Below are 14,550 nucleotides of genomic sequence, written 5' to 3'. Positions count from 1 at the left end.
TGTTTAAGAGTGTCAAATCTCTCGAAAATAGAGTTGGTGGGTAGTGGTGCTTCCTATATTTGTAGGGGGGTCGGGGTGGATGGGGGGTGGAGGGTAGTCCGTTTACCGTGCAATCGACTCGGGATACTTATAAGATACTACCAGGATTTTTTCAGATTTTTTGGTCCAAAAATAAATTAGGCCAAAAACCGGCCTTACCGACCCTCCCCCTTTAACTATTCTGTTTTTGGTTGAAACCTAATATTTTTTAGTCAAAATTTAACTATTTGATTCAAAATTTAACTATTTTCTCAACAATTTAGTTATTCTGCAGAAAAGGCAATTATTTTTTTTAATTCATCTTTTCCGGTCGAAAACTCAACTACTTTGTTAAAAATTTTTTTAAATGATTTGATATCTATTCGCTTAAAGTCTGTTTGGTTAAAAATTCATCTGTTTAGTTAAATTTCTTAGGTATTTGTTTAGAAATTGAACTATTTTTTTAAACTTTGATTTATTTTGCAGAGAATCAAAATATTTTAATAAATTCACCTTTTTTTGTTGATAATTTAAAACATCTTTGTTAAAAATTTGTCATTATGGATTACCAAATTGGTCCATTTTAGATGAAATTTAATTATTTAAACAAGATCAGGCAAAAAATTATTTGGACGAAATAAAGGTATATTGTTCTCGCTGCTCTACAGAGCACATTTTTCGATCCAATTATAAGTCTAGTGAGTTCAGCTTTGTCCATCGGGTTGTATATATATGTTATTAGTAAGCCTATACATTTACAAGCACCAAGGTAATAACGGCCTTAACGAGGTAATGAACCACTGCTACATTTACCTCCTACGATACTCCTCTAAAAATCTGAATAGAAATATTCGTATACACCCTATTCAGCGAGGAATTTTTTGTTTTCTGAATTCCAATGTTTTTATTCCAAATATTTTTCTTCCATTAGAATTGGAAAATGCAACCAGTCCTAGCGTGATAGACTTTTTTTTAGAAATGTATACCATGGAACTATCACTAACAGATATATTTTAATTTTGTATATACTATGTTTCAGTTTTGGGGACTAAAGGGCAATTGAAAATAAAATTATAATTAAAATACTAATTTTTGTAAAAGTGTATTAAATTTGAAATGACTGGTATTAAAATTTAACATATTTTTCGAAATTAAGTGTTTACTGTGAGTTAAATTTTCTGAATGACTTTCTTCCGTGATTTGCAAAAACAACGTTAACAGCAAAAAATCAAAAAAAGTATTTTTTCATGTCGCAGCAGTCGTAAAAGAAACCTGATTATTCAAAACTTTCTAAACAATTTTTAATGACTTTAAAAATAATTATTGCATAATTTTCGGAAAAGAGCGTTAAATACGAAGACTGGCAATCTGTTAATTTCGAAGAGGACTGTATGTACTCACGGTATTCTCCGGAATTATCCGATCCTGAGAAAAACAGGTTTGAATTTCGAGAAACGCCGTAACTGCATTTTCTATAATTTGCAAAATCTAAAACTTTTACTAAAATTCTGAATCATTTACATTGTAATTGTAATCATTTCTACGTCTATTTCTTTCCTCATTGCTGAGATCTGCGACGTTCAAAGTTCTCTTGTACGCTTCTCTCTTTGCTTTTTGGGCAGCCTGAATTTCATCATTCCACCGCGCATTACCAGACATTCTTCCTACAACTGCGCTACCACACACATCGATCATACATCTAACAAGGATATCCCGAAACATTGTCCAGGCGCCCTCTATATCTTTGTTTTTTATAACCATATAGTTTGTTCTTGGATCACCAAAAATTACCTAGTACTCTTTCTGTATCCTGATTTTGGATGCCTACCCATCCGTTCATGTCTCCTAGTAGAATTATTCTTTCCCCATGTTCGCAAATATTTATTGTGTCATTTAAAGAGTCCCAGAAGGCGTCTTTTACTTCTCTAGGATCACTATCGACTGGAGCGTAGCATGCTATGATAAACAGTTTTCTGATTCCTACTTTTATTCTAGCCAAAAACAGTCTGGGAGATACAATACCATGGTCTCCGAGATGTTCCTTTGCTCTTTCATTCAAAATCAGACCTACTCCTTGTTTAACACGTAATTCAATGTCTACTCCTGACCATATTTCAAATCCGCCTTTCAACAAGCCGTTTTCAATGTCTTTGGTTTCGCATCCCTTTTTCTTTGTTTCAGGCACACATAAAATATCTAGTTTCTTCACGTCCATAGTTTCACGCAATTCTTTTACCTTGAGATCATTTACTCCCCTAGCATTCCAAACACCCAGTCTCCATTCGTCGCCTAAAACATGACCTTTAGATTTTCCGTATGCATGCCTTTTGTCGTTAATTGTTCCAGTCCTTTCCGAGGCTATTTTGTAGTTTGCATTATTCATTGTTTAGATTATACCTCCAACTATAACCTTTATGCAAAAAGTTTATTTTCTGAGTCGAAATCATGTCAAAGTTAAGTATCAAATCGTCATATGGTGGAGATTGTAGTTATAACGTCAGTCCCACCAAAACTTTAGTTGATAAGGGAGGGTTGGGAGAGGGGGGAGGTAGAACTGGAACCGAGAGAGTCGTCTTGAGTTTGTGTTTTTGCTTTCATGCTGAGAAGGTCACCAGCAGCGTTGTAGTATATGGGAGTTAATATCCGGCCGTTTTCTTAGACCGTAACCAAAGACTTATATATATATATATATATATCTTGTTTTTTTGTGAATGTTTATTTTAGGCCTAAATCTTTGAATTGATAGTAAACAGAGAGTCCCCCCCCCTCCCCCCGTTTAGAATCTCAGCGTTATTTGTAGTTTGCAGGTTTAAAATTTCTTTTTCATCGTAAAATTATAATAAATTGATATGAATTACTTATCTTTAAGTACGTTTCCGGATTTCCCAGTAACTGCATATCGAAACACAATTTTAAGAAAGTGCATATATTCAAAATTTAAAATGTTCTATTTGGCTTTTTTCTCAAACCGAATATACATGACCGGCCTCTTTTAGAGTTATTGCAAATCATTTAAATAAAAAAAATTACCATTGTCAGTTTTCAAAACTGAAATTTTCAAAAAAAAATGTTTCAAACTGCTCGCCTTTAAAATACCATTCCTTAATACTGAATAATTTGTAATTCCCTTTTTTCAAAAATAAAGAATGACCATTGCCACTCTTTAAAATTGCAGAACTGCGTGGTTAACATTTTTAAAAATTAAAGAGTATATAATTTCAAATTTTCTATTAAAAATTCAAAAATTATTGATAATAATATCAATTAAATTAAAAAGAGTTAAAATAAGAGAAATAGATTTTCAAATAACATTGTAAAATATTTTATTAGAGATAGATATATTACAATTGAAAAAAAAGAAAGCGACCATTAAACCGATCCGCTCGTATTTTATTATTATTTATCCAAACATTTTATAGCACCAGGATCAACAATTTCTCGAGTCCTTTGAGGATTCCTTATCAGGTAAATTTTAATAGGAAACCAATAAGGAATATTTGTATGTTATACTAATAATAAGTAAAACCACAATTAAACTTGAAATTAATTATTAAGTATTTATTAACATTTAGTCGAATTTTTATTATTAATTATTATTTATTTATTATTATTCACTATTTATTAAAAAGCACTTAATGACAATTTAAACCCCATATTATAAAAAAAAATCAATAAAGGCCGCCTAATTATGTTCTGCTCATTATTTTTTTCTTTCTCGATGAAAACATTTTCATTTGTCAGTTAAAAGGCTACATTATTGTAAAGATACATATTTCGTGATTCAAAAAACTTAAAAATTTGAAAAATTCTAAATGGCACTTTATGAATTTCTCGAAAACTCGTATTTTCGAAGTTTTTCGGCCAAAGACCTTCAAGCTTTGAAGAAAAATCAACCGTATTACTATTTCCAATAAGTTATATAATTTTGAAAAACATATAAGAATATTAAATAAATGTTCGAAAAGTGTAAGTGATATTTAAAACTTATAATTCTTGGAGAAGAGAACAGTTCCCAACTTGATATTATTTTATATTGTAATATGAACAAAACCATACTCTTTGTGCGAATAAAATTTTTTGTTTCTTTAAAATTTTGATTTTTCTTTAAAATTGAAAGATTTTTGGACGAAAAGAATTGAAAGCACGAGTTTTACGAAATATTTTTCTGTACATTAATATAGCCTTTAATCGACAAATCTTCCTATTTTAAGAATTTGACGGGATGCCGTTATTAATTGTGGAAAATGTAATTTTTGTCCAAATTTAACGTTATGCCATTTGGTAAATTTAGAAAAAAATATTTTCATGTAGATATTTTTTTTCAACATAGTCTAAAGATCACAATTGTACAGAGCCCAAGGATTATTATTAAATATAAAAAAGTACCTGCTTTTGAAATTTTACGATACTTTTCCCCATTTTAATTGCATGACAAACTTTCAGTGCTTTGAGCTTTAAGTTCCTACCCGACTTCGCATAAAAAATAATAAAAAATAAAAATGCCAGTTTGTGGGGAAAATATATAAAATACGAGAAATGATGATTCGAAAAAAATTATAAACTCAAAAAATATCTACAAATTTGTTATTGATCCCTTTTTGATCGCACGCTTAGTTTTTGTTTTATTCGTGAAGAACCAAATAAAAATGTTTAAAAATTTAATACTTTGGGCAAAAGAAACAGATTATATAAAATTAATAAACAAAAGTTGCTCTTCTAAAAAAGAGTTAAAAAATTTATTACAAATGGTTTTTTGATAGTATACGCAGTTTTTGTTTTAATTGTGAGAAATAACATTAAAAGTAAAAAAAATGAAAATATTGGAGAAACGACAGAAGGCACGAAAAAAATTAATTAATGAAATTTGTTCACTCAAAAAGGATATACAAATTTTGCATTTATAATTTTGTGAAAGGTGGAGTAAATTTTCGTTTATTCGTAAAAAATAAGATTAAATATTCAAAAATTAAATTTTTGCAACACGATACAAATTGCAATAAAATGTTTAATAAACATTTTTAATACGATGCTCACTTTCTTTTAATTTTAAAAATAACTCAATGAAAATACGAAGGAGCTTTAACAAAGGAGAATTCACAATCACCAGATTACAGTTGTCGATTCTTTGACCTTCAATTTCAAAATGTCTGCGCACAAATGTAGGGGAAATACTCGTACAATGACTAACCGTTAGAATGTGTCCGCGCAGCTGGCAGACTTTTTTAAATATAAAGAACCCGTTCAGAAATTTCGGAGTGGCTCTGTCTGGCGCCAGATCTGGCAGAATCTTGCCCCAGCTGGACAACCCAAGCAGGGCCAGACTAGAAATGTAACACATAATCCGATCAGGGAGAGACTAGGGTATCGATAAGGAAGGCCTGATCTGGACCGGTTCAGGCCCTCTATAATTTTTATTTATAAAAATATTATGAAAGTTTTAATTATTTAGTAAAAAAGTAAACAATTAAGAAAGAATATTGAACTTTATTATTTAAATGTTTGAAGTCAATTATCATTTTTTTACAGAGACTATAAGAGTCATTGTCATCTTTCACTTCAACTACCCTCGCAACGTGTTAAAAAATAAAAATTATATAAACACCTTGAGAAGAAGCGAGCACTTTTTGGTATTAACAACCTATAAAATTATTACTTTTGTTTTTTAATTTCGTTTGTTAGAGAAATAAACATTTAAGAAGTAATTAATTTTTTCAAATTGAATTTCTCGAAAGAAAGAGAGCAAGTCGCGAAAGAATAAATGGAAATAGCTCATTTTGAAGTAAAATAACATTACCCGCAAGTTAAATTTTGATCATTTAACTTTAGATTAGTAACTAGACTAAAAATTAGTTGAATATTCACTTATATAGGCAGGGAGTAATTTGAAAAAAAAAGTAATTCTAATTTCAAAATATCAATTATTTACATAGGGTAGTCCGATGTGGCCTCGACTAGGACCACTACTGTAATGATGATCAGGGCCACATTGAGCTAACTCGATCAGGACTACGTCGGGAATCGGGATGAAATTTGGAAATATCTCCACGGGCGCAGAAAATCATACAACAAAAGTCTATTCAAAAATAATAACGCCCGTATAAAAAAGAATTTTATTCTGAAAGAATTCATTTTAACTAGAAGGAACGACATAATATTATTTTTGAATAAATGCATCCCTATCTAACAGAATTTTCTTTTATTTATTAAAATTAACTATTTTTTTCACAAAAAGCATATGTGAAATTATTGGAAAAATTGATTATTGATCCTAGATCCAAATTTTTTTGGTTGACCAAGAATCAAATGTTTGGGACTGATAAGATAACCGAATACAATAGAACAATACTCACTCTATGTTTTAACAGTTGCAATACTGAGTTTCGTAATATAGAATGTAGACTGCAATGACATTGCAGAACAGTAAAAATGTATTTCTGGGTGTCTCAAGAAGTTGAGTGCTGGGTCTAAGGAAATGACTAAAATATGACCTCCTTTAAGATCGACTGGCACAATCAACATGGGAAAACTTGTTTAGGAACATGCACTGCCTCTTTTGATATCTAGTGAATGTCTGAGTGGAAGGTCGAAGCAAACTGTCTTTGTCATGATTTTAATTTATAAAGCCTACACCAAAGTTTATTTACTTTCATTACAGTTTGCACTCAGTTCAACAGAGGGGTTTTTTCGATGCTGGGTGCTGTCAGTCCTGATTCGTTCGACACACTGCACTCCTACAGTAACACCTTCCAGATGCCTTTTGTGACACCTTGGTTTCCAGAAAAGGTAAGACAACATTGAGAAAGGTTATAGAGTGGGATGAGTTGAAAACAAATGTTTGTTTATCGCTGAAAAATTCCTAAAAGTAGTGTCGGATCCCCGCGAAGTGTACGATTGTGAAATAGGGGGGTCAAAAAATACATTGGAATTTTTTTCTTTAAATTTCTATGTATATCGCCCAAGAAATTGTTCGAATCCTCACGAAAACAAGTCCTTTTTTTGGAAAAAAATTATATTCATATGTGGCTCCAGCCCCATGAAGATTAAAACATATTTCCCCTAAGAAAAAAAATATAAATTTTATTCAAAATCGTCAATATTAGCTGAATATTGTTGAAACTGAACATTAAACCTATAAGTCTCTTTTGTAGTATCCCAAAAAACCCTATAGGTTTACATTAATTTTTTAAACAATTTATTATTGTTTTCAGCAATTTTTTCTCATAATAGAGATTAAAAGTTGCGGGTTTTAAGAGAAATTTCCCTTTTTGTCCAATTCTCAATCACTATTTTAAATTACATTCTCTTTTAATAATGCTAGAAATAGACGTTTTTTCTAAAACTTTCAACTTTTTGTCCACTTATACTTGTAGTAAAGTAATATTCAAATAAATTTAGCAAAAATAAAATTTTAAATAAATAATTATTTTTTATAACTACCTTATCCTATTGAAATACTAGAAAATTGCAGTTTCTCTCAAATTTTAAATTTTTTGTCAAATTTTCACTTGGATTGAGTCAACAGTTAATTCAATTTAAAATTTATAATTGTTTCAACAAATTATTATTGTTTTAACTCTCTCTCTCTTCCTTAATAGTGATGCTAAATAATTGCTGTTTTTCTGAATTTTTTTACTTTTTGTCGACTTTTTAGTTATTGAGGTAATAATAAATGCAAGTTATCAAAAATCATCGTTAAACTAATTTTTATTGTTCATAACTATCTTCTTCGATAGTAAAGCTAAATAGTTGCGTTTTTTCTCAATTTTGTGCGAAGTTATCCCGTTTATCTGCACTCTTTTACTTCACGTATTTTCAAAACAAATACTTGAATAAAACCGAGGATAACCTATTACTGTTCAAATAATGTAAATATTTCTTTGAATATAATTATTTTTAACAAGAGAACTTTTATGCGAAAAATATTAAGGCATTATGAGAAAAATTATTTCAGATGGTAAATAATCTTTTTAATCCTAATTTTTGGTGTGTGAAATGACTTATCCTGGTGAAAAATGTTGCCATAACCTAAAATGGTTCTAAAATTTTATATCTGCTTTGAACTATATACAAATTTTCAATGTAAGTCGCAAAAAAAACTGGACCAAAATTGTAAATTCAACAACTCATATATATTTAAAAAATCTTATGATTTTTGTTCCTATTAATTTTAAATTTCATCGAATGTTATAAATCATATTCGAATAATGAAAATGTTTGCTGAAAACATCCATTTTCCATATAAAATTTCAACGTAATGTAATTTGTTAAAAAATTATTAATCTGTTTTAAAATCTAATGATATTTTAATTAAAAATGTCTTTGCTGACGAAAAGCACTAGCAAAATCAAAAATGGTACAAACTTGTGACATTTTTTATTATTTCAAACAAAACTCATTGGATACATCAGTCTAATGATTGTTCGCTTCAAAATAAAAATTTGGGATGTAAAACGCGAACGCAATTTTTCAATTTGTTAGAAAATTGTAAATCGACTTTAACATAGAATTTGTTCATTAACAATATATGTTTTCGATGGAAAACACTAAAGTAATCTATAATTTCTATAAAAATCTCAATCTTATTCAAATTTCAACATTTACTTGGAAATGTCTATTTCTTATTTAAAATACTAACGTTACCTAGAATTGGTACAAAACCTTTAATTCTATTTGAAATCTGTTGATATTTGAAAAAGAAATCTCAATTTCAGACCAATTTCCGTATCGAAAACGCTAACATAACCTAAAATTCCTCAAATTTCTAAATTTTATTTGAAATATAATTTTTTTAAATTAATAATATCAATCTCGAACGGCAACATAAATCGATAATTGTTTAAATATTCCAAATCTTGTTTAAGTCACAATTATTTTTATTTTAGAAGTTTAATATTTTGTGTAAAATTCTTTTTTAAATTAAAAATACGAATTTGCGACGAAACACTGACATAATCTAACATTGTTAAATAAATAATAAAATAAATAATAATAAAATTTTCCTGTGAAAATACTAACATGTCCCAAAATGTTTAAATGATTCTAAATCATGTCCAACTTGTGATTATTTTTATTTAAAAAAATACTCACTCACTCGTTGAAAAACGGTAATATAACCTGAAATAGTTTAAAATTAGAAATCTTGATGACGTTTTTTATTATTAAAATCTGAATACCCTGTACAAAAACTAACACAACTTTTTAAAAATAATTTTAAGTCTTCCTTGAAACTTTCTAAGTTTATATTAAAATTCTTTAAAAAAATATAATTATAAAGCGAAAAGTACTAACATAAAACCTGTATAATATTTACAATAATTTATTAGATAATTTAAAAACGGCCATTCCTTTATTAAATATTTGGGCTAAAACATGTTTTTAACTGTTATCATGAAGAAGAAGAATAAATGCATTTTAAGAAATAAAAAAATTATTATTGAAATTCTTTAGTGAAAGTTTCTTTTTTATTTAGACGAATTTCAGAATAAACACTATTATAAATTTCAAAATTAAGTGCACAATTAATAATATTAAAAATTCCATAAATATAGTATAAAATTAAAAATTGTTATGACTTGAAATTCAAAGGAGCTAAAATTGTATTCTTTAGAATTTAACGTATTAAAAATTAATTAATTAAAATTTTTAAACAATTGAATTTATAAATTAATAATTTATGATGATGAATATTATAGATTAATCCTATATTCTTTTTCACAAGTTGGAATGAAAATACGTAAATAAAGCAACTTTCCCTATTCATATAACAAAAACTGTAAAAAGGATATCAGAAAAGACGAACCTGTAATTAACAATTTAATTTGTCCTTGAAATTTCAATTATTAAACTTAAATATAACTTTTGAATCTATTAGCCAATTAATACTTTTTGTGATCTAATAGTTTGAGTTATGTCTACATAGAAAATTATAATGCGAAGGCAACAAGGTCCAACATAATTACATAGGACCTTCAACATTATAAACAGTTAAATAAACTGTTAAATAAACATTATAATTTTTTATTTAAAAAATAACCATTCATTTATGTTTTGAAACTTTTTCAGATCTGTCTACTATTTTTTTCCTTTGTAGACTATACTAACCTTTTTTAAAATATTGTTCAATATATTAGATCCTGACTTTTATTAAATATTAGTTGAATTTTCAAATTAATTATATTCAAATAGAATTTATAGCGGTCAAAATCAAATATCACCCACCGTGCCATTCGCGATTTCTTGATAAATGTAATTAATTGCACTCGTGCATTAATAAGCCGAAGGTAGTTATGCATAGCGGTGGGATGGTGCAACAACCGGTTTTTCTGAACATTTTTCTGACGATGTGGTTAAATAAGTATTATAACGAGACTCGGGTAAATTTTATTGATTGCAATAATTCATTGTAATTTGACCCATTAGCTAGGTAATGATCTTGGCACTTTATTTCTCAGTCCTGAAAAATAAACTTATCAGTAGTTCAGGCAGAACCAAGGTTCATCCAGAAAAAATGTCTGGAACCAAAAAAACTGGTTTCTTGGATATACATAAAAAGTTGGTCAAATAAAAAAAATGTGGTTAATTTAATAAAATGATTGATTAACTCAACCAGATTTTTTGTTAGAATCAAACAAAATACTCCATTTAGCAAACGATTTGGTTAAAACAAGCAAAAATTGTAGGTGAACCAAATATTTTGTTGTCCATAACATACCCATATTCTGTGGTAAAAATAACAACAAAATTTTTGATTCAATCGTATTACGAACTTAGATAAAATTTAAAACGTTTCCTGATTATAAATTTGAACAAGGTTTTCGATTTTTTCGGAAGATGGCCCTGGAACGATACATTTTAATAACATACTCTGATTGAACAGCACTTCTAAATTTCAGAACTCCTTCCTGTATGGACCTTAGGGTTGTCCAAAAATGCCTTGGAAATGTCTTTTATCGAATTTTGATGTATAAAGTTCGAAAATTTGTTCAAATCTAATTATGATTTTTTTGTGATTTCTAAAATCCAATTTTTTTAAATACATAAAATACTAATTTATACTACTGCTAACTAGATGTACACTTGAATGTTTACATGCATTTAAGAAAAAAATAAACTTTTTAGCATTTTTCTTAGAAAAGACAGTTGTAAATCGTACTTACTTAGTAAAAAGTAAACGAAAAGTTTAAGAGTTCATGAAAAACCGCAACTGTCTAGCATTATTCAAATTGAATATTATTAGCAATGATAATAAATTGTTTAACAATTTATTTTAATGTAACTAATTATTTTCATTATTACTCTAATTGAGAATTGGATAAAATGAAGAAAATTTTGGAAAAAACTACAAGTTTCTACCGGTACTCTAAGAGAATATTGATAGCAAAAATGAAAAATTTTTTCAACAATTATTTTTGTTGACATAAATTACAAGTTACTTCACTCTAATTAAAAATTAGACAAAAAGTGAAAAATTGTCTACTTTGTTGCAGGGTTAATTTTGTTAAAATTCGTCTTTTTATCTAAATTCAACTCATTTTTATTTTAAAATAATTTTTAGTTAGCTTATCATATATTGAACGTTTCGTTGAGAATTTATCTCCCTGGTAAAAAAATAAATTATTTGATTCAAATTTAAACTGGTTTTTTAAATGAAAAACATAATTTTTTGTTGGCTGACTTTTGTACTTTTAGTTAAAAATACATCTTTTTGGGTTGAAACTGAACTGTTCTGTTGAAAATTCATTTTTCAGGCATTAAAACACAACAACTTCTTAGAAAATTCAGCAGTTTGATAGAAAATTACCTTCTTTGCTAAAAATACTTAGTTGTGATTGAGACTTAATCTATTTGGTTCAAAAGCAAAGTATTTGATAAAAATATAAGGTTTTCATAGGTAAGTTAGCTCTTATGGTACGAAAGTCATAATTCTTGGTTAAAAGTTCATCTTTTCCAGTTAAAAATTCATCTTTCCGGGAAACTCAATCTCTTTTAGTTAAAAATTTAACTATTTCGTAAAAAATTGTCTCTTGATTTAAGGCTCAACTTTTTCGTTGCTAATGCAACTGCTTTGTCCAGAATTTTTTTGTTGTTGTTAAATTTTCATCTTTTCAGTTAAAAATTCATATATGTTGTTTCAAACGCAATATATTTGGACTTAAAATTTTAATACTCTGACGAGTTTTATATTGGCTTCTACGTGGCTTCAGGATTATTTTTATTTGAAAGAATTTATTTCCCCATGTTCTTGAAAAATTACCCTATTTCTTCTGCTCTGAGAGAATTTTGGGTTAAGCTACTTACTGGCGGAAAGTTCCAAATGCATTTTGTGTAATATATATTAATATATATTTAATTTTAGTATTTCTACTTGTAAACTAAAATGAGAACCATTAGATAATAGAAAAAAGTCTTTTGAAATATGCTTATTAAATTAATTTCCAAAACGCCAAGCTTTTTCATAAGGAAAAGGAAATGAATTTGTTTTATTTTCTAAACAAAAAAAATTAAGAGGTTGTATATCTTAGGATGACATAATGGAAATTAAAATAACAGGAGTGTCGTAAATTTTAATGAAGGATATATAAGGAAATAGATGCTTTTTTGTTAGGCTCCCGGCATTTGAATTTGATTTCTCAATCCACAAAGTTTTTTTAAAAAGAGGGTGAATTTATTAATCGAGAAAGAAAATTCCCGGTCATCAAAAATCTTTCCCGGTCACCCGAATAAAGATGCTTCGACTTGAGTTCGACTTGAGCATGTCTCAGTTTTGAGACGGAGCCAGACTTCAATGTACGTCTTGAAGATAAGTTTTTATGTCTTGGAGACATAAATATATCTCTTGAATCGAATTTTTATGATTCCAACACCTGCGGTTTATAACTTCGAGTTATACCTGTCCTGACAAAAAGGATGCCTGTCCTAACGGCTTAGGAGATCCTACTATAAACTTACAATTTTTTTTAACTTTTATGGGTTATACTTGTTAGGAACCACAGATTCGAAATTTTTTAATTAAAAATAACTAATTTAATAATTAAAAATTTTTCATTTATCAATTTTAATCATATTTATAAGCCGAAAAAGTTTTGACCATCTCAGCCGAGACAAGGCTGCAAAGCATTTTTACTCGGCCATTAAAAATTTACATTATGAATAGTTTTATCAATATAAAAAAGATATATATTATCACATTTTAGGCTGTAACTAAAGATGAACAGTAGTTTAAAATTTTAATAACATTTTTTTCTTATTTTCAAATAAAATTGTCAAATCAATTATTTGTAATGGCTGTTTACAGAGCATTTAAAGAAGTTCCTTGATATTTGGAAGTTTATTCCTTTCTCTGACGTTTCCCTGACTTTTCCTGATCGAAAAAATTACGTGACTTTTCCGACATTTCCAGGTTTTCCAAGCTTTTTCCCTTATTATCGAAATCTACCGGAAAATTTGAAAACATTTCACAATTGACAAAATCGCAATGTTGCGATTCTTTTGTTTTTAAAAAGAGAAGAAATTGAGAAACAATAAAGTATTTGATTTTTTTTCTTTCAAAAAAGTCTTTAAATTTAAAAAAAAATCTTCGCAATGTTGCCAATCAAAAAATTCTTATAGAGAGTTTCTGATATGACAAATTGACAATTATTGTAATCACTAGCAGTAAATTCATGCATTCATAGTGCACGTTCTCGACCCTTAATTTTCCTTCCGTAAAATTATAAATATTGAGAGAACACAACAAATTAGAACTTGTATTTTTAACAAAATCGTTACATTTTAAATACATAAAGATGAATCTTTAGAAGACAGTTGAATTTTCGAAAATAATAATGAATAATGTTAGTTTTTTTCGTTAAAAATCACTTTTCAAGAAAAAAACAAAACAAATTAACACCATTTTAAACTTAAATAGATAAGTTTTTAACCAAAAATAAAATCTTTAAAATTTGAGTATAAACAAATAATTTTCAATAATAAAAAAAGAAAAGATTTTTGAACCGGATGTAATAAAACCAAACAAGAAGAATTTTGAACAAAATAGTAAAATCCTTAACCCCAAAATGATAAGCTTTGAATAAAAAATATTAATTTTCTACTAAAACATGCAAATTTTCATCAAAATACATGGATTTCCTGCAAAATAGTTCGAATTTAAACTTATAAAAGATAAATTTGGAAAAAATGGAGTAATTAAATTTCCAAATGAAAAAAAAAAATTTTTAACGATAATAAAATGAATGTTCAGTTTGAAAGGTTCCTTTTAAACTGAATCAATTAATTTTTTCTCCAAGTTGATGAACATTTAAGCCAAAAAGATGAATTAACTACAAAAGAGCTGAATTTTTAATCCGAAAATATGAAAAAAGTTCTTTCAAGACCAAAAGATGAATTACCTAATTACAAAATCTTGAATTTTTAACCAGTAAATATGAATTTGGAACAAAAATTTACATTTATGACCAACTAGTAGATCTTTAAACTAAAATTATAAATCTTTAATAACAAATTTATCTTATAGAAAATAGTTGAATTTTCAAA

The 14,550-nt window shown here is 27.8% G+C and overlaps 1 protein-coding gene and 1 long non-coding RNA gene across 2 annotated transcripts in view; one reads left to right on the top strand and one right to left on the bottom strand.

The window, feature by feature from the left end:
- The window catches only part of LOC117177002, a 25,215-nt gene extending 18,494 nt beyond the window's left edge, over nucleotides 1–6,721 (bottom strand). Inside the window, exon 1 of the long non-coding RNA XR_004467650.1 lies at nucleotides 6,369–6,721. This is a non-coding gene — a long non-coding RNA (uncharacterized LOC117177002). The remainder of the gene's footprint in view (nucleotides 1–6,368) is intronic.
- Nucleotides 6,377–14,550, top strand: part of LOC117176999 (glutamate receptor 1-like) — a 176,419-nt gene continuing 168,245 nt past the window's right edge. The window contains exon 1 of the mRNA XM_033367444.1: nucleotides 6,377–6,801. Coding sequence (XP_033223335.1) covers nucleotides 6,706–6,801 — 96 coding nt within the window. The 5' untranslated portion in view covers nucleotides 6,377–6,705. The remainder of the gene's footprint in view (nucleotides 6,802–14,550) is intronic.

The sequence above is a fragment of the Belonocnema kinseyi genome, chromosome 7, assembly GCF_010883055.1.
Source record: "Belonocnema kinseyi isolate 2016_QV_RU_SX_M_011 chromosome 7, B_treatae_v1, whole genome shotgun sequence".
In the NCBI taxonomy this organism is placed as follows: Eukaryota; Metazoa; Arthropoda; class Insecta; order Hymenoptera; family Cynipidae; genus Belonocnema; species Belonocnema kinseyi.
Note: the sequence above shows the minus strand (reverse complement) of the source record. Positions and strands in the feature narration are given on the sequence as shown.